Below are 21,650 nucleotides of genomic sequence, written 5' to 3'. Positions count from 1 at the left end.
TCGGCGATACGTGCAGCGCACTATGCCTAAGTTAGACTATCGTTGGGCATCGGTTGTGTAGGCCGACAACAGGTTCAGCATTCGTTGGTATAAGTTATGTATAACACAACGAAACGTTCTGTGTCTGTTACCAATGCGTTATACATAAGACCAAGTCGCTATGAATACGTACGAATTTTTTAAAAAAAACATCAAAAGTTCAATGTAAGCCAGTGTTTTACATACATTTTAATACGTTGCCATCGCTGGCTAAAACGTCAAGGTGTGACCGGGCCTTAACCATGACAAGGTCGAAGCATGTTTATGGCTTTTACATCGCAGACAGTCGGTGGACTGTTTTTACTGGATTATTTCTCCCTCTGCTCTCTCAGTACTCCAACCCTCCCCAGTTACTCGAGGATACACGTGTTTTTCTTGTAACCTCCTTCTCGTGTCCTCGTAACTGGTCGGATTGCTGGCAACTAAACCGTCTCCCCCACTGGGTTACCTGGTGAGGAGGGTGTATAGATATGGACACCCAGCACACTCGAGTCTGTGGTTGATCAGTGCCCCAGGCAAGATACTCTTCTAGTCTTGGGGGATTTCAATGCATCGACTGGCACTGATATGGGTGGTTATGAGACATGTCTTGGTCCCCATCGGTCTGGTCCTGTGAACCAGAATAGCACGAAGTTCCTTGACTTTGCAAGAAGTCATGGACTTAGGGTGGCCGGTTTATGGTTTCAGCACGCACAGGCTCATCGCTGGAGTATGTATTCCAACGCTGGTGGTGTGGCAAAGGAGAGTGAGCATGTCCTCGTTGATGGTCACTGGAGGATGATCCAGAGCTGCAGGGTCTACCGGAGTGCTCAGTTCCTCAATACTGACCACAGGTTTGTGGTAGCAACTCTGAAGTTACAGCTTAAATCCAGGAGAATGGTACCATCCCAGCCGAGGCTGGATGTTGGCAAGCTCAAGGATGAGAGGGTAACTGAGAAGTTTGCGAACAGGCCAAGTGAGAATTTGGGGGAGCTGTGTGCTTTGGGAAATCCTGAAGAGTTGTGGTGTGCATTCAAGACCACCGTCCTTGATGTTGCCGGTGGGTGTCTTGGAACTCACCGTAGGGTGAAGAATAATTCTGTCTCTTAAGTGACACTGGATAGCATTGACCAGTGTCGCAGGGCCAGGCTTAATGGCAGAGCTGAGTTGTTCAGGGAGTTGAGGTGTAAAATTGTACATGCTCTGAGGGTGGACAAGGAGGCCGATATGCAAGGAATCTGTGAGGGGGTAGAGCATCAGCTATGGTCAGGTGATTCTGGTCCTGCTTACAGGGAATTCACCCATTGCGTTCCTCCAAGTCAGTCCCTTGGTGTACTGCAGTTATAGCAGAGAGTGGCAGGTTCTTGACCAAGGAATCCGAAGTGAAGACCCGCTGGGGCAGTTACTTTGAGCAGCTGTACCACGCTGACACACCAGCTATTGAGTTTGATGTCAGGGGTGTTACCATCCCTATTGTTGACCCTCCAATCAACTGTGATCCACCTTCACTTGTGGAAACACAGGCTGCGATGAACTGGTTGAAATGCGGTAAAGCTCCTGGGATATGTGGCATCCATGCTGAACTTTTCAAGGATGGTGGAAATGCTGTACTCATGTACTCATGAAAATGCTGTACTCAATTACATGCAGTAATTCCTGGCATGCAGTTCTGTGCTCTGCCTGGAAGAAGGGCCTTGTCGTCCCTCTGTGGAAAGGGAAGGATGACCGCCAGGACTGCAACAACTTCCAAGGGGTGATGCTGCCCTCAGTGCCAGGCGAGGTCTTTGCTCGGATAATTCGTGATAGGGTTGCCACCACCTGCTTGAGCACCAGCATCCAGTTAAGTCAGGCTTTGCACCAAAGAGGTCAACGACCGACCGTATCCTTGCTCTTCGAGTCCTCACCGAACGCAGACGAGAGTTTTGGCAGGAGCTGCTTGCAGCCTATGTTGATCTCTGTAAAGCTTTCAATTCAGTCAATCGGGCTGCCATCTGGAGGATTCCTGGTGTTTGTAGGGTGTGAACAAAACGGATAAATCCGATGTCTGAACTATACTCTGGCACGAAGCCTGGTGTTGGCTTCGCAGTTGGGGTGGTGGCTTGGGATCCTAGGGTCCTGAGTTCGAACCCCGTTGGCTGCTGAATTAACAGCAGGGGGGTTGACTCAGCCTGTCATCCTTCCGCGGTCGGTGAAATGAGAAACAGTGTACTGGTAATAGAGGCACTGCATCAGTGACATAGCCAGACCGCTAACCAATGATGCAACCAGCAACCAAAAAGGCTGTACATGAAGGGACTCTGGTACTGAGAATTCTGAGATGTGTTGATACCATCTCTGACTAATTTCCAGTTGTTACAGGAGTTTGTCAGGGGTGTGTACTGGCCACCATACTTTTCAGTGCTTGTCGGGACTGGATTCTGGGGAGGATGTCAGAAAGATCAAGCTGAGGTGCATAGTTTGGGATTGTCAAAATCTCTTACCTTGATTTCACAAATGATGCAATCGTCTTTGCGGACACTGGATTTCCTTTTGGGGGCCCTCAAGGTGCTGAATGAGGAGTCATTGCCGCTGGGATTATGGGTTTCCTGGGTCAAAACTCAGATCTAGGCTTTCAATGACATATTGGATGCTGCTGTCTTGTCTGTACCTGTTTGTGGTGAGGATGTTGAGGTCACGGAGAGATTCACTTACCTTGGAAGTGATATTCATGTCGCTGTTGGCTGTGAGTCAGAGGTCAATAGATGTCTGGGTCGGGCTTGTGGAGTCATGGAATCATTGGATCATGGGGTGTGGCACTGTCGGTATCTGTGCAGAACGATGAAAGTCTGAGTCTTCAGGTCCTTGATGCTTTCAGTCTTGCTCTACAGATGTGAAACTTGGACTATGACGCGGTTGCTGAGAGAGACTCAAATGAGATTTGTTACCAGAATAGCCCATGAGCGTCAGCTGCGGCTGTATGGACATGTGGCTCATTTTCCTGATGTTGATCCTGCTCAGCAGATTCTCTCAGCGAAGGGGCCTCCTGAGTGGAGGCCAATGGGCCGACAAGGTGCGTCGTGGTTGCAGCAGGTTGATCAGCATCTAAAGGAGATGGGGATGGGCCAGACATCTTCCTGGGGGATGGCCAGACGGAGGCCCCTGGAGTACCGGTGGAAAGTGGACACAGCGATGTGCTGCTCTGGTGCATGCTCCCATTCCTGACTTCCTCCTTGTTAAACTTCCAAAATCCAGGCCAACTACTGCACACTTCAACTGCATTGTTCTTGCTTCTTCCATCGAGGATAACGACCTTCCAGATGAGGGTGCCACTGGTCTAGGCAGTGGTGAGAGTGCAATGAGTGTGTATATTTTATTATATCTGGCTTACTTCTTGGGACTCCATGCAGTAATTGGTCTTTATTTTGATTTCTCTTTCCTTTTCTATTAATTCATTCCCCCTACTGGTTGTGCCCAATTGTTGCCGTGCTCCCCCACTTTAAAGTTTTCCTTGCTATTCCATTAGTCTTGTGCTTGTAGAGAGGGAGAAAGTGAGAGAGAAAAAAAAGACAGCAGTTGTGGAGATCGAACCCATACACACAAACAGTGAAGAAAGAAAAGTCCTGAATCACTCGAGCAAAAAACAAAAACAAATTTCAACTCGTGTTTGCAAAAACTTTCTTGCAACTCATCTCATCACCTTTGGTTATTGGTCTCACTGATTTACAAGATACCAATAAACAGCTGCCCTCACCATACACACCTGAAGGAATTGGGGTTTAGGTCAGCATTAACATTTATGGCCTTCCATTACAGAAGGAAGTAAAAAAACAATTGGAAAAAAAAACAACCTTGGAATGAGTGCAAGTTTACTTATTCAGTCCTTTAAATGGAGCCTATACAAGCTTGGCAGGGTTAATCCAATTTTGAGATACCCGATTTCCAACCAGTGCGGTTTACGTTCGCCAATTGGCTTCAAATTAAAGAAGACCACAATATTGGAGCCGACACAAAATGCTGAAACAATCACTCAAGGTACTTTCATTACAATCCAATCATGCACTGACTGTCTCCTTAAGGTAATGAATTAGACAGCCTATGATCAACTAATAGATAATACACGAACGTACTATCGTTCAGTAAATTTGGTGTCATGAGAATGTATGTTTGGTCATAACAATCACCGCTGGCGAGAGATCCATCCGAACGTCTTCCCAGGTGGGAACGATGGCCCAACTACGCAAGGGAATGAGTGATTTTTCTGACCAAACGTTACAAATGGTAGCTGTGTAGATCATTTGTTTCATGACACAGTGTTAGTGGGTGCAATTGAATTATTATTCTACGAGGGAAATTAACGGTACGAAGGTGAGTCTGTTGTGATGATTGGGATTTTGCTGGCCTTTTCGGACTGACTGATTATTTTTACAACGCGTGCGCTGTATACAATTGCACCGAGTTTGAAATGTCCCCGGTGTCTACCACATCTACCACGTCTCCGGTGTCCCCTGTCCCCCCACCCCCCCCCCCCACTTGCCTCAAGACAGCCAATGACGGCCGTCCAGTAGATGCAGTGCGTAACCTAGATGGAAATAGCGAGAATTGACAGAAATACCCGAGTATTTCAATGGAACTTTGTGAAACTAATGTGTTATAAATGTGAAAACCATTTAATTTATTGCTTGACGGAAAAAAAGTAAGAAACGCGCCCCTCTCATGTACGAACGAACGAAAGACGTCATTTCCGCCCACCATCACATTTCGCGCCGAAAGACGTCATTTCCGCCCACTATCGCATTTCGCGCCGATCACCGAATGCTGAAAGCTAAGTTCTTCTTATGCCATCATTCTTTTGCGTTCCCCTGCCACGCTGTATCGAACGATTTCATTCCTTCTGTTATATATAAAGGTGCTTATCACAATAATAACAAGATTTTTACATTTCAAATATTAAGTACGCTTTTTAATTGTTTTTCAACTGAAAAAGCATAAATTGCATATTTTAACATTGGTGTACTCATTTGCTTCACCACACGCGCTGTATTGAAGGATTTCACTTGTTTTTCTCTACATTGCTTAAGACTGGAGGAGCTTGTACATACATCACATATAGGGCAGGGGCATTGACACACATCAATGCACTTTTACATAGATTTTATCGATTAAAAACTAGAGAGGTCAAAGAACTTGGTCTTGAGAAAAAAAAAAACACATAGGTGGTCTGCAAGCAGAAAATTTGATTGGTCAAGATGTAAAATGCAATAATATTTTGTCCAAGTTCTGCTAAACTGGGTTTTCGAAAGTGCCAAAAGGGCGACTTGTGTTCTACTGTTCAAGTACATCATTAAATAGAAACAAAATAAATATTTTAAAGGTTGTGTAAAAAACAAAAACAAATTCTGAAGTTTCACCGGCGTTGATGCACCTTTTACACCACCTTATTAACACGTCACAATAGGTATTCGTGCCTGTTGTTTGTGTCCTTAAACACAGTAGGTTTCCCAGTTTGGATGATTTTCAATTTTGTTTGGCTGCCAGACAGGCAGACAGCATAAATTAATTACCTCTCCTTCCTGCGCATACATGAACAGGGCAAATTCAGAGCCAGTGTACTACTAAACAAACTGCAGTTTCGTTCTCTGATTCATGTTCAAAATATAAAATTAAATTCAAATTAGGTTGCTCCTCGATCAAAAACCGACGTTTGTGCACAGAAGGACTGACATGGTGAACCAATTGCTTGACCCTGCTTTTTGCTTCGCACACACAGGTAAAAATTGAGACCCATGGCCATGGAGGAGCTTGTCCCTGTCCTGCACATGATACACGTACATTTAAAGACATCAGGGTAATTTTACATGCATTTCAACGACTTGGACAAAATGTAGGCTCATGGAAGAGCGAGAGAGGATACAAGGCAAAAGCAATGACAGTGGGGCAACATGTGGATGGAACAAGTGGATGAGCAAACAGGAGAGAAAAGGGGGAAGGAAACATAGCAACCTACAAATAGATGGGACGAGGTAGGAGATAGTTAATGAGGGGGTTTAATGAGGGGGAAGAGAATATCACAGGGAGAGATGCAGGATGACCTGAAGTGTTGGGGTCCTACAAGTGTGAGGCCCTGGAGGGAAAAAGGAGATTGAACAGAATGAGGAAGGATGTTCTACAAACTGGAGAAAAGAGGAAGAAAAGAGTAGAGGTGAGCAGTGTGAGCAGATATTTTGGGAGACTAACAAGGACGGGGTTGCTGAAAGAATGTTTTTGCATGAGGTTTTGGAAACTCCCTTGCTAGATATCTAGTGCCCAACTGTGTCTGCGGACGTCCTCCTACAGTTGGGTTACGTCTTATTCGGAGGTTGGTGGCAGGATTTGCACTCCGGCCACTGTAAAACCCTTCATTCCGTAAAGCACAAAAACGCAAAGAAATCTGAAAACCCACTCCGTCGGGAGTACCTCCTGTGCAGCTTCCCTTCGCAGGGCAGCTCACCGGATGACAGGATTGGGGCAAAGCCTTCGGGAACCCAAATATTTGATGATAGGAGGGAAACCACAGGGTAACATTCCAGGGTCAGATGGCGGGAGAGTGTGTCAGAGTGGTGCTGAGATGTCCTCCACCAGATGGTGGTCTCCTTGGGTTAACCTGAGACGGTCCCTTCGGGTGGGTGCCTGGAATGTCTTATCCGAAGAGAGGATGATCACCTGTCTCTGTTGTCATTTGAACTCAAGTGTTTGGACATCGGTATTGCAGCACTCTCTGAGGTTCGGAGACCGGATTGCGGTGAGATCATGGCGGGTGGTTACACCTACTATTGGTCTGGTCACTCTGATGATTACCATGCCCAAGGAGTTGCTGTCACTGTGTCCAATAAGCTGACTCCAATGATAATCGAGGCAACACCGGTCAACGAGCGTATTATGAGACTAAGGATTTGTCACTCCTTAGGTAACACAGGACTGGAGTTAGATTTTTTTAATTACTCTCGGAGTAAACAGAGGCAAGTGAAGAAAATAACTTGGCAAACCAAAAGAGAGTATGAGAAGGACATGGCTAAGAATATTAAAAATAACAGCAAGGCTTTCTTTAAGTATATCAGGGAAAAAGAACAGGTCTGGACCAGTGTGGGCCCATTGAGGAATAGCGCTGCGAGAGTGGTTAGTGAGGAAAGTAAGATGGCAGGCTTATATTATCACCCCCAGATGTCACACAAGAGAAGGATCTGGGGGTGGTAATAGATATGGGAGCTGCACAGAGCAGGCAGCACAGTGTCAGGTAGCTATAGGTAAAGCAAATTGTGTTTTAGGTTGTATTCGGTGGGAGATCATTTATAAATCAAAAGAGGTGGTGTTAACATTGTACAGGAATTTATTGAGGCCACATGGAGAATATTGCAAGTAGTTTTGGTCACCACAACTCAGGAAGGATATAGCTGTCAAAGAGAGGGGTCAGCACAGTGTGACTATGAGATTGATTCCAGGCCAGGCTCGACTCAGCAACGAGGAGCGGCTGAAGGAGACGGCGCTATACACTAGAAAGAAGGTGGGGTTTTTTTGTATACATTGCCGAGGCTCGTATGAGAGCCAACACACAACACACAACAAGGGGAGAAGGAGAGAAGAGGGGTGAGAGAGAGAAGGACAAAAAAGTGGGGAACGGAGACATTAGGAGATCTGTGTAAGGGAGAGTGATGGGGTGGGAACACGGGGTATACAAGATGGACTCTTCAGGGACTTTCAGGACCTCACACGACAGGAAATTTGAAGGAGGTGGGTTTGGGGTGGATTAACGAGGGTAGAAAAGATCGTGGTTTTGGATGGGGGAAGACAAGAGGTGGTGGTGGTGAACATCTGTAATGAAGACCTGGAGGGAAGAATGGGATTGAAGAGGGTGTGGGAGTTTATTCCAAAGGTGGGGAAAAAAAAGAGGAATGAAAGAGTGAAGGTGAGCAGCGATTCGTGATTTTGGTAGTTCGACTAGAAGGGGGTTGCTGGTGGACCTTGAGCGCCCTTTGGAAATATGGGGGAGGGGGGAGACAGAGCAATATCGCAGACAGAGCAGGGGTGGGGAGATCGGAGAGGAGATGGTAGAAGACAAAGACCAACGACCTGCCTGTGGTGAGAGAGTGAGAGGCCCAAAGTCTCAGCCTCATATTGGGAGATACCAATGATCCAAAATGCCTTGGTTTCCACAGTGTGAAGCTGAGAAAGGTGAGAGGCAGGAGCACCAGCCCAGAGGGGAGCGCAATACTCCATCAGGCTGCGAACGAAAGTGTTGTATGTGGTTAGGAGCTCAGGTGGGACGAGGAAGGACTTTGCACGACGGAGGATGCCCAGTCGGCGACTGGCTTTAGAGGCCAGTTTGGAAATGTGGCTTTCCCAGGAAAGATCATGGCAGATAGTGAGAACCAGAAGCTTGAGAGAAAGGACTTCTTCAAGAGGATTGTTGAGAAATTAGATGGGGGGACGGTCCAAATGGTCCTTTCGGAGAGACATAGTGAGAGTGTGAGATTTGTTAGGATTGAAAGAAATGTTCCACGTGTTGGACCAGTTTGTGATTTTATCAGGATCTGCAGAGAGCGAAGAACCTGCTGCTTGCCGGTCTGAGGGATGGCAGATGGTACAGCAGAGGGTGGAATCATCAGCAAAGAGATAAAGAGGATTTTCCAAAGAGTCAGAGAGATCGTAAATGAAAACCATAAAAAGAACAGGGTCCAGAATGCTGCCTTGAGGAACGCCAGCCTGAACAGGAAGAGGGGATGAGAGAACTCCATTTTGGGCCACACGTTGACTGCGACAGGAGAGGAAGTCTGCGAGCCATGAGTGGAGATGGCCTTGGATACCATAGGAAGAGAGTTTGATGAGCAGGGCAGGGTTCCACACCATGTCAATAGCACGTGATATGTCTGGGGATATGGCTTTGATTTCATGTCTGCGATTTCACAGTTATGAGATATGATAGAGATGTTGAAGATAATGAAGGGTATTTACAAAATAAGTGCAGAAGAATTATTCAGCAGAGTAGACAGTTATAGTGTTACGAATCTGGAAGCCTTGTGCACACAGACAGACAGCCGTCCCCATAGCTTAGTTATTTCAATAAGTGTGTGTTTCTCGTTAGGGCCCCCTACCTGTGTCTAATGGGAACTACATACATGTGCTGCAAAGTTATTTTGATTGTAAGGATTTGAATTACATCCATAAATCTTCGACAACAACAGCATCACCCTCACCTTCACCTCGCTCTGGCCGACGCCATTGCGCCTATGGTGGGCGGAGTTCAATGAGGAGCCTCGCGGCGGCCTTCGACCAATCAGCGTGCTGCGAATGAGGTGGCCGCCGATCAGCCAATCAGACCCCGCCACGGTGAGAAAGGGGGTCCGCGTGACATCACCACACCCCTGGGCCAATTGACGGACTTGCCGCTCGTTTTGGCCATTGGGGAAGGCGAAGAGCGATTCTGCGCGCCAAAACCAGCCAATGAGGAAAGACATAGACCACGACACCAAGGTTTGGCTGACGGAGGGGAGGGGTGGGGGGGGTGGAAGATAAAAGGTCAGGCTCCGTTTGTCGCGGGGGTGGTTCTTCTTTTGAAAGCCAGTTTTCGTCTTGCTAGTCTTCGCACTGCCGGCCTTCGTTCGCCGAAGGCTGGTCGTGTGGACGCCTAGGCTGCTACCGGTCCGAGTCCCACCACCCCGCCAGCTCAACGTACCCGCTCGAGGCGGACAGGTCCGAGTGCAGGCTCTGGTCTTCAGCTCACCTTTCCCTCTGAGCTGGAGGCCTCAATAAAGGCCGTGGCCACCGTTTATTGTGTGTGTGTGTGTGTGTGTGTGTGTGTGTGTGTGTGTGTGTGTGTGTGTGTGTGTGTGTGTGTGTGTGTGTGTGTGTGTGTGTGTGTGTGCGTGCGTGCGTATTTATGGACCCGTCTGTAAGTAGAAATTAAGTGTTTGCTCTTTGTACATTGCATGACTATATTCAGTGTTAATTCTGCTCTGTGTTTCCCCTTTCCCTATTGTAAATAAATCCCCTGTTAAATGTATCAGCTCGTTTCTGTGTTTTCTTCATTGGTTTAACACGGTGCGTGTTGGGGAATTAAAGAAGGCCAGTGTTGCCATAGTTGTGTGCATTCGGACCGACGGGATCTCGGTAACCATCCGCACGGGTCGAGCACGGAAACGACTCGTCCCGTACGAGTTCCGTTGAGGGTGTGAATACTCGGTAGTTCGCCACGTGGGCCTCTATGTATTTTGAAGTTTGGCAAATAACCCTGTACCACGTGGTTGATTTATTGACGATTCACGGTCCTGTAAGGAACCCGTACCCTCGGAGTTTTCTGAAAGGTACGATCTAGATTCCGGGTGTTCGGTAGAGTCGCCCTACTGCTCCACCTAGCGGTCCTGCTCGCAACCGGCACCCGGCTCTGCAAAAATAGGACCAGGGGCCATAGTCTGAAAGTAAAGAAGAGGAGAATTGACATGGTGGTAAGGCAGGGGTCTTTCACTCAGAGTGTAGTTAATGCCTGGAATGGTCTCCCTGGAAAGGTAGTAGCAGCAGAAACAATTGATAAGTTTAAATTGGAATGAGCAAGGTACCTAGAAGCGTTGGGAATAGAAGGGTATAGGGATATTGGCGGGACCTTTAAGTAACCCGAGTATCGACGGCTGATTGTGTGCATTGTAGGTGGAGTGTCGTGTTTGTGGGGGTCTCGTTGAGAGATGGTGTTCGGTTGGTGTTGTTTGTCTCTCAATGAAGGCACCTTCCCCCCCCTCCCCCAACGTTAGCTAAGGCCCCATCTCGAATATTGTGTGCAGTTTTGATTTTTCCAAGAAAATTAAAATTGCTGCTTTGTTTTTTTATTTAAATAATAAAATTAATACATTTCCACATTTTTACTTTGACACCCTTGGGATGTCCATGGGCATGCCACATTCTCTCATCCACATTCCCTCAATGAAATTGCGTCGTTTTGCCAGATAAAATTGGTGTGGTGTTGATGTGGCACATGCATAAGGCCAAAAAAAAAAAAATGTTGCATTGGCGTAACCCGCCCGACCCTAAAAATTCCGCCGACCCTACGTTTTTTTTTTGTTTTTTTGCTGTCGAAAAATTTTGCCGACCCTATTTTATTGCTATTTTTGTTGTTTTGCTATCGTTTTCAAGTATCTTGTTGATTGCGATCGCGATCGCAAAAACCCGGAAGTGTTTCAGACAGAACCCGCCGACAAAAAGGGTGGTACTCGAGCCGGGGGAGATTTTGGGAGGGATTTATTAGGAAAAAAATAAAATAAAATAAAAAAGATCCCGACCGACCTACCCTATTTTTCAGTGACCCGTTACGCCAATGCAACATTTTTTGGGGGGGGGGGGCTAATGGGCTGAACAGCCTCCTTTTGCATTTTGTTTCCTTGTGTATCCTTGTGTATATTGTATATGACCTCGAGGGGCTGGGAACTTGTCAATGGTGTCCACAAACAAAATATTAGTCATGGTTCATTTCACACATCGTCTTTTACTGAATTCAGCACAGTGTTAGTGCATCAAATTCTGGCAGAAAACAAGTGTTCCATTCTTAAATGCACTTTAAAATCTGTGCTTTCTCACCAATGTGGCATGAATAAATTTTGATGCACTACATAGCCAAAAGTATGCAGACACCACTCCTAATTAGTGGATTTGGCTATCTCAGCCAGACCCATTGCTGACAGATGTATAAAAATCAAGCACACAGCCATGCAATCTCCATAGACAAACATTGGCAAGAGAATGGGCCGTACTGAAGAGCTCAGTGACTTTCAACGTGGCCCCGTCATAGGATGCCACCTTTCCAACAAATCACTTCATCAAATTTCTGCCCTACAGAGCTGTCCCGGTCAATTGTAAGTGCTGTTATTGTGAAGTGGAAATGTCTTGGAGCAACAACAGCTCAGCCGTGAAGTGGTAGGCCACACAGGCTCACAGAACGGGACCGCCGGGTGCTGAAGCATGTGGCGCGGAAAATATCATCTGTCACCGGTTGAAACACTCACTACCAAGTTCCAAACTGCCTCTGGAAGCAACATCAGCACAAGCACTGTTCATTAAGAGAGCTTCATGAAATGGGTTTCCATGGCCGAGCAGCCGCACACAAGCCTAAGATCACCATGCTCAATGCCAAGCGTCGGCTGGAGTGGTGTAAAGCTCAAGGCCATTGGTCTCTGAAGCAGTGGAAACATGTTCTCTGGAATGATGAATCACGCTTCACCATCAGGCAGTCTGACGGCCGAATCTGGGTTTGCGGATGTCAGGAGAACGCCACCTGCCCGAATAAATAGTGCCAACTGTAAAGTATGGTGGAGGAAGAATAATTAATGGTCTGGGGCTGTTTTTCATGGTTTGGGCTAGGCCCCTTAGTTCCAGTGAAGGAAAATCTTAACACTACAGCATACAATGACATTCTAGATGATTCTGTGCTTCCAACTTTGTGGTAACAGTTTGGGGAAGGCCCTTTCCTGCTTCAGCATGACAATACCCCCATGCACAAACCGAGGTCCATACAGAAATGGTCTGTTGAGATCGGTGTAGAAGAACTTGACTGGCCTGCACAGAGCCCTGACCTCAAACCCATCGAACACCTTTGGAATGAATTGGAACGCCGACTACAAGCCACACCAAATCGCCCAACATGAGTGCCTGAACTCACAAGTGCTCTTGTGACTGAATGGATGCAAATCCCCGCAGCAATCTTCCAACATGTCATGGAAAGCCTTCCCAGAAGAGTGGTAGCTGTTATCGCAGTAAAGTGGGAACCAACTCCATATTAATGCTCATGATTTTGGAAAGAGATGTTGGATGAGCAGGTGTCCACATACTTTTGGTCATGTGGTGTATGTAGCCTGTCTACAAGCGCTTTAAATCCACGATTGATTTTTTTTTTAAAAGAACAAAATAAATCGTAATCAGATTCCAGATGTGAGGGTTTAAGATCAATTCCAATAACAAAGGTGTGCTGCATGTCATGTTGAATATGTTGCACACCTGAATGTTAGAGGTGTGCACCATTTTATTGTAAACTTCAAAGGGCAGGCAACTTGGCACGGTTGTAAAAGGGAATGACACAGATGGAATGTCCATGCAGGCCATTCCCAATGACACCTGTCAGACAACCAATCAGCTTTTGAATTAACGACAGTTAGCTTCTTCCTGGGCTGGGAGGATGGCCTCCAAGTACACACACTCACCTCTAAGCTGTCTAACCTGGGGTTTGAATCCCAACCTAACTATAAACCATCATCCTGGTGTTTCGCAGTTATAGAACGATTCATCAACGTTTGTACTGTCCCTCGAATAGACATCAATCCGGGTGTACCCATCTGCCAGCATTAGTTGGTGGATGTTAAAGACCCCACTCTGTCCTTCGCGAAAAGTCGGTGAGCTATCGCCAGCACCCTGAACAAACTCCAAATTCTTGCCATAACTACTGCCGGGAAGGCAACGGCAAACCACCCAGTATAACACTTGCCAATAAAATGCTTCAGCAGCTCTGACACTCTGTAACAGAGTATGGTACATCAGAACAAGAAAGGTTCTCCCTTGGTTTTAAAACTGCTTTTCAAAAGAGGGCATGACATTTTTCTTATTATCCGCTTACATTGCCATCGCAACATGTTGAGGAATCTGAAACAGGATAACATAAAGATGTTATGCATCATATTTATGTAGACTAGCTTTCGAGAATACACAATTCTCAAAGCGTACACAAAAATGATTATTCAATATACTGTCGCAGAGAAACTGCAGGTCTGCATGATGTCATCTCCTTGCAATGCATCACAGCATTGCAAAGGTTTGTTGCTATGGAGATATATATGTAGAAGCAGGACAAAGGCAAATCTAGCCATGCAACAATGCCCCAGTACTAGAACAAATAAATAAATAAATAAATAAAAATCACGATAATGAAGATTTATTATTATTTATTTTTAAGAGATTTAAGAAGGCAGATATGCCAACTGAATGGGATTAACAAAAATGAAAATGAATAAATGAACTTCACTGGACCAGACTATCCTGTTGCTCGTTCTATTCAATGCAATTTGAGGAAAATGTACTCCAATAAGTGAATATGAATGGCGAAGAAATGCATGACAAACGAGTAAACATCAACTAATATGGAACGTGGGAGGAGAGGGATGAGGGGGAGAGAACGACCAGGAGCAAGCTTTGAGATAACAGAAAATTCCTCTGTTGGGAAGTGGATGGGGTGGGGTGGGATGGGTAGATGGGGAGAGCAGGGAGAGGTTTTCACAGGGTAATACCTTGGGAACATCACCTAAAATGGGCAGTGTGCAATGGTCACCTGGATTTGCAAACTTTTATTAATATTTTTTTTTTTGAACAAATCCTAGAGAGCATCACCTGATCATAACAATTGCATCGCCAAATGGAATGAGAGTCAAATACAAAGCAAACATTGAAAGCCTTGCAGACCAGTTGATGCACAGACCAACAATTGGTGTTGTAGTCGAGCAAACTATATCAACAACAACAGCAGAAAGGTTGAGCATGCTGTCAATGCTCCAGAAGGACTGAAAGTAGCATTTAGCAGCAGATGCAAATCAGATGGAATCAAATCAAATTATCAAACTCGGGGTTGCGAGTAAGTTAAATCAAATAGAGTTCAACGAACCTGAGCTCATGGTCGGTGGATCAGGACGAAGAGGGATGAAGTGAAGCAATCCTTGGAATGCGATGCGTCTTGTGAGCCATTGTCCTTCAAATCAGTGTTGCTACTCTCAAAGCATAATTATAAATGCAGATTAGCAAAAAAAAACAAACAAAACAAAACAAAATGAGGAATTAACAAATCATCGGATCTCAAGTTTCTAATCATGAAATTCCACGCAGTCATTGCTACATTTACTTTGCCTCTGACGTCACAGAACAAAGGTGAAGTACCAGTTTTACCCAAAATGAATAAATAAACCACAATAGTGTACACAAATTACATGTACTGCAGCTATACACATTTTTATGAGGAGGAAAAATTTTTTGCCTTCAATTCACAGCAAACAATTTTAGAATCACCAATTAGCCAAGCTCAACCAGGTGTAAATGTTCCGATAGAGGTATGAGAAACTCTGCAATCTGAGCACGTGCACAGATGCGTGTTGAAAGGGGATGGAAGGGGGAGGTGGAGGGGGATTATTTGCTTGGTGGCATTGTAACACGACCAACAATTTCATTTGCATCAAACAGCAATTCCAAAAAATCCAAAAGCTTGCTTAAGCACCGAGCTGCAGCGACGTGTACGTATGTCGAATGGCCACACACACATCTGCAGCAGTTACAATGCCACTCACAAGTCGCATTCCGATGAAATAATTGGTTGGGATCCCAGGGATCATGACTATTCCATGCAACTGCTAAGGGCCCCAAGTGGTTGCGGATGGAAGAACTCCTCTCTGAGCGAGTATTCCTTCTGAAGATCAAATAACATGAAATGCAAAGGTGAAGGTTATAAGTGCATGCACTTCACAAAAGAGAATCAAATCAATGCACAGGTTAAATAAATACGTAAATAAAATGACAATAATCATGAAAACTAGAAAATAGAATTTGACGCGAACGTGTCAATGGATATGCTTCCACCTGCATTCAATGTCGACCCACTGTTACCTTTGATCTCAATTAAAGGTCACATGAGGGAGAGAAGGGAGAGATGGAGGGAGGGAGGGAGGGAGGGAGAGAGGGAGAGATAGAGAGACCCAGAGGAGAAAAATGGAAGAAATAAAACATCAGATGCTTCCAACTCGAGTTATGGTCGAAAAAATGAATTTCAAAGGGCATTTGACCTTTTTAACCCAACAATATAATCAGTTACACTTTGTATTACAGTCTATAATTGTGTCAAGTTTGGCTTGAAATCACTTCAGTGGTTCACAAGTTATTGCGGTAACAAAACAAAAAAACAATAACACATGGATGGACAGACAACCTAAAAACATAATGCCGCTGGCCTTTGGCTGTAGGGGCATTTAATAAAAGGAATTTTACAATCATGTCTGCCTCGTTTGAGGAAACCATGAACATAGCTTTGCAAATGTTAAGGCTTTACAATGTTTTTCTCCGCATCTGCAGTGAGATCACTCGGCTTACCACAAAGAAAAATACCTTAAGGGATTTATCAATTCTCATGCATGTTAACAAAAGCTTTTGTTTGCTGAAAGAACTGAAAAATATAGAGTGGAAAGCCAAGGGTGTGCACCATTACAAACTAGAACAGCACTTGGTAGAGTGCCAAGTCTCGCCTTGTGCTCATTCTGAAAAAAATACCGATCATTAACTGAACACGCCAGTGTTATGGCCCACTGCTATTATGGTTCATTTACCCGTATCATCCATACACACTATGTCACAAACATGCCCATGATCAGGAACTGTATTGATTATTTGGATATTTAATGACCACCTTTGTACACATCAGGGCAAAATTGCTTCAATGAAGGTGAACATGAAAAAAATAAAATTGAAACGATATATATTTTCCATGGCCAGTTGACCATATGTGTGAAGTTTTACATCGATCTGTTATGAAAATGATTGTTTTTTTTTAAACGTTTTTATTTTCATTCCATTATGGCAACCAGACCATGTGACTGAGGACGTCAAATGCTTCACTCACTTCAGGTCATATATCAAATATATGAAGTTTCAGATTTTTCAAATAAGGATTTCGATTAATCAATTATGGCTGGAATACCAATTCACTGATGACATCGTCGGTATCACACTATACACCCCATGGGGAGTTGATGAAATATGTCGTTACAATTTTTTTTTTTGTTGAGTGGTTTTCGATGTTCAATTTTTTTTTCCTTTAATTTGATATGGCTGCCATACCATGTGACCTATGACTTCAGTTATCAATAAAATATTGTCCATTGGGAGTCCCTCCCATGTTTAAAGTTTTTCATCAATCGGACAGGTGGTTGCAGAGAAAAAAACATTTTCGAAGCGAAAATACATAGACATGGACAGACACACAGGGACGTTGCAAATCTGGCATCCCCTTCTGGGTAAGCAACAGGAACAGAACTTGGTAGAGCGCATACCTCCACCAGGCTGAACATTTTACATTGCCAGTAACTTCTTCCAATATAATCGGTTTGTTTTCGTCACAAACCTATCCTGCCCACCAAGTTTCGTCAGAATCCTTCCATAACCTTTTGAAATATCATGCCACACTGTACATCAATTTTGGCCCAACCTCTCAATGTGGCAAAGAATCACTTAGAAAATTATAGGATCCAGATCCGGATCCAGATCTGCACAAATTCTAATCAATTTGTCCTAGTCACACACCCAGCCTGTCTTACCAAATTTCGTCCCAATCCGCCCATGAAGAATCACTTAAAAAGTTCTAGTATCCGATCCGATCTTCACCAAAATTGAATCAATTCATCGATGACACACGTCCAACCTCTTCACAAAGTTGCAGCCAAATCCATGCTTGGTGTTGGCTTAATGGTTAGGGTGGCGGGCTTGGGGTTCCACGGTCCTGCGTTCAAATCCCGCTCAGCTGTTGAATTAATACCAGGTGGGGTTAACTCGACCTGTCATCCTTCCGATGTCAGCAAAATGAGTGCCAGCATGCTGGTATACTGTGTCGGAGTGGCGACCCATCCAGGATTGTGCCCAATAGCCAAGGAGTCTGCTTAAGCAGCACCAACGCTCTGCACAGAGTATGGTCCCATTGGATGGATGGATGGCCAAATCCGTCCATAGCTTTTTGGAGATATCCTGCTCACAGACAACACTGACAAATGGGCAGGGATGAAAACAACCTCCGTCCACCTTTAGTGGCAGAGGTAATAAGCTTGCCATCACTTGCCAAGCCAGCCGTTCCTCGTCAACCATTTTGATGGAGTACTTGATTGAGTGCTTGAGCCACTTGGTGAGCGGTTTACAAGAAACTTGATAACTGAACACACCCCTGGTAACCTCACCCTCTGCTGAAAGAACTCTAAATTTGCACGTTTTGACAAGAATCTGGTTAAATTAACTAAGATGTGGCAAGCGGTCAACAAGGTGATTTCAAACCTGGATAGAGAAGATGTGAGATTGTCGAAACTACGGTCATACAACACTTGGTATTCCTCAACAAGAGACTCAACCGACTCTCGTCAACCTAGAAAAATGCAGCCAGAATTCAAACCTGGAAGTGCCCATTGTGAGGTGTTTCGAATGAAACAACAATGTCCATGGCTTACTACTGGGAAAGGTCCAAACTGGAATTGTCCAAATTTAAACAAAAAACATCTTGTACACAAGCCCCAACTTCTTCTCGTTCTTGAAAGGCCACAATTATTCCCACATTCTTGTGGGGTTGGCCAGTTGGGGGTGGGGTTTATGGCCAAAGTGTTTCATGAACAGTTAAGAGCTCAGTTAAGATTCCAACTCACGATAGACAGCTTAGAGGCGAATGTGCGTAACTCAAATCGATCTCGGCCATCCTGCCAGCTCCACACTGGTCATATATCATATATATATATATATATATATATATATATATATATATATATATATATATATATATATATATATATATATATATATATATATATATGGAGTAGCATATTCAAAAAGCTAAAAACAAAAGCGATTAGTTGCGAATTAAAGCTTTATTTCAAAAGGGATTCAAGCGGATTTGTTTATGAAGTCTGCTTTAACTTGGAATAATGCAATGTGGAAACTTTTCTCCAAGGTATTCAAGACAGTGATGCAACCGTGTTATCATGCAAGGCAGTAAGTACCTCTTCGAATACAAATGAAACGTACAGAAATTATTTTCATCTTTGCTGAAAAAAAAAAAACAAAGGTTCAACACAATCAAGCCATTATCATTATTTAAGCTCAAGCTCCTCCATTGGTTACAGCAATAAACAGCACATAAAATCCACCGTAAATGTTATGGACCCAAAAACAAAATTACCCTGCCAAATCAATTATATACCGTGCACTCGAGACAAACAAGCCAAAAAGAAAAAAAATAAACAAATTAAAAAAAAGGTTTCATTCCAATGCATCTCTATGCTATAGGTCTCCCTGCTAAAAGGCTGCTGTCAGGAGCGATGGCCACGTTGGGAAAGCAAGGACATTGCAGCGAACGGACGACCTTGTGTAGCCCGTGAAGCCTGCAGGCTGGGACGGAGCCTAGGCCGTGCGGAGAATGATATGCACTCCAGAGTCGGTGAACACAGGGGCGCTCATTTTACCAACCTCGAGCAAGAACGAGGCGTCTTCAAACGGCCTCTGCATTTGACCTGCGGCAATGACAAAATGGCAGAAAGTCAGCAACTGTCGAATCAAACGGATCGCTTCACATCACTGTGCCTTTGGAGCGGCCTCGAGTTCAGTGAAAGCTGACAAGATAAGCTCTGCTCAGGGGAAGGGAAAGGCCTTTAAAGGAGACTTCCAATGAACAAGTCTCACGACGAGTCAGCTGAAACCAGATAGATACTTCTGCAGTCAGTGGCATCATGATCACCATGAAGCAGCTGGTTTTTAACGAATGTCAAGTTAAGTAGTTACCAAGACATTAAAAAAAGCAATGAAGCCTTTTCAATAAACACTTTAAGGTTTATGAAAATAACCAGAAATCATGATCTTTTCTACCCCATTAACCTCTCCCAAACCCACCTCCTTCCAAATTTCAATTCTTTCCTTCCTGAGGTTTTCCTTTCTGTATCCATCTTGTCCACCCTGTGAGTCCTCCCCTACACCTCATAACTCATTCCTCCAAGTCTTCCTCTACTTTGTCCCTCAACTCTGCTGTTGGTGCATTTTGTTCTGCGTTTAACTCAACGAGCCCAGACTTTATCTACAAAAATAAAAACAATCTTGCTTCATGAGTATACAAGCATTGCACAAAACTGCACAACCGCTTGAAAATGGCTCAAGCCGTGAGAAAACCGGTCATTACTGACTGATTCGCTTTCTGCTCATTATACTTTTTCAAAACACCAAGATCATTACGAGAAAAGTGAAACTTATCCAGTAAGAAACCCTTCCAGCATGTGGATGAACAGCTCAAAACTTCAGAGGCAATGCTCTCATCACCACCCAAAAGGATCGTCGAAGACGATGGCAGATTTAAGAGCGAAGTATTCCAGTCGATACTCATTAACCATCATGTTTCATTACTCCGTTAACACAACTCGCATTTTTTATATTTGTGGAAGTGCAACAGTGATTATCTAAATAACAGCACGCACGCATGCATGCACACAATATCACCAGGCAGCACCTTGATGAAGAAAACACTAAAATTTCGATATCTATACAGGATTAGTAAAACGACTCAAGTCACCCGCTGGTTCATATTCCAGAATCATGAACAATTCCTCCCCCCCCCCCCTCACCCCCAAAACCTCTTTGGACTTGCTCACGGTTTGGGAAAATGTACTAATCGAGATGTTTATGGGACAAGGGAGATGGCGATGTAAAAAGGTAAGAGGAAATAATTTTTCCTTTGAGTGTTCTGTAAAATGATGGTTTAGCGATGTTAAGGTCAGCACAAAATTCAATTTCTTAAGAATACATGGAATATGAAAAACCCCAGGTAATTTGTGCTTGCTCGAGGTACAAAGGACTGATCATATGATTTTCCTCTCTGAGAACTGGCAAACATTGCCTGCGCGCTAATCCATCATAAGGCCGACACTTGCCTCAATGATTTTTTTCCAAGAAAAAAAAATTAAAACAAATGCAGTTTGTTCATCAAACGTTCATGAAAAGCAGAAAAGATAATTTTGGAGGATTTTCAGCCGTTTTACTCGTCCTCAAGCGCTTACACAAACGGATCACCATCCATCGTACGGAATGCAATCAAATACATGGCAACATCACATCAACTGCTATGAAGGAAAAATAAATTACGGATAGCCAGGAAACCAGCGTCAGCAACAAAGGGCAGTATAATTTGGTTGGACTGTTTTATAATCCCAAGCCTGAACCTTCCTCTATCTCAAAACTCAGAAAACAATATTCTTGTGATTTTACAGTTACCATCAACGTTTTATTAAATTATCCTCAATCATATTACATGTTATGACACTATACTTAATGCACATCGGGAAGAGCCAACCATTTTACCCCAAAATGACGGACGTTTTTACTTCTGCCTTCTGCTACCGAATGGAGACGAAGGACAAGTTTTCACCCGAGGAGGATGGCTCAAACAGTTCTTTTTTGTTGTATACATTGACGAGGCTCAAATGAGAGCGAACACACAATGCACAACAAGGGGGGCAGGAAACAAGAGGGGTGGGAGAAGGAAGGACAAAACAGTGAGGAAGAAACATTATATTAGGAAATCTGTGGAAGGGAGAGGGATGGGGTTGGGAACATGGGATACATGAGATTGACACCACAGGGACTTTCAGGACCTTACACAACAGGGAATTTGAAGGAGGTGGGTTTGGGGTGGATTAACGGGGGTAGAAAAGATCGTGGTTTTGGATGGGGGAAGATAAGAGGTGGTGGGGAACAGCTGTTTTGAAGGCCTGCGGGGAAGAATGGGATTGAAGAGAGTGTGGGAGTTTATTCCAAAGGTGGGGAAAAAGAGGAATGAAAGAGTGAAGGTGAGTAGTGATTCGTGACTGATAGTTTTACAAGAATGG

The 21,650-nt window shown here is 44.4% G+C and overlaps 1 protein-coding gene and 1 long non-coding RNA gene across 2 annotated transcripts in view; both read right to left on the bottom strand.

The window, feature by feature from the left end:
- The window catches only part of LOC147027092 (uncharacterized), a 55,693-nt gene extending 40,059 nt beyond the window's left edge, over positions 1-15,634 (bottom strand). Inside the window, exon 1 of the long non-coding RNA XR_015057953.1 lies at positions 14,657-15,634. This is a non-coding gene — a long non-coding RNA (uncharacterized LOC147027092). The remainder of the gene's footprint in view (positions 1-14,656) is intronic.
- Positions 15,635-18,631: 2,997 nt separating this feature from the next.
- PIN1 (peptidylprolyl cis/trans isomerase, NIMA-interacting 1) overlaps positions 18,632-21,650 on the bottom strand; it is an 89,854-nt gene continuing 86,835 nt past the window's right edge. The window contains exon 4 of the mRNA XM_085883262.1: positions 18,632-19,292. Coding sequence (XP_085739388.1) covers positions 19,183-19,292 — 110 coding nt within the window. The 3' untranslated portion in view covers positions 18,632-19,182. The remainder of the gene's footprint in view (positions 19,293-21,650) is intronic.

Source organism: Eptatretus burgeri, chromosome 5 (genome assembly GCF_056783735.1).
Source record: "Eptatretus burgeri isolate ZD-2024b chromosome 5, Ebu_testis_v1, whole genome shotgun sequence".
Taxonomy (NCBI): Eukaryota; Metazoa; Chordata; class Myxini; order Myxiniformes; family Myxinidae; genus Eptatretus; species Eptatretus burgeri.
The sequence above is the reverse complement of the archived record's forward strand: the minus strand, read 5'-3'. Positions and strand labels throughout refer to the sequence as shown.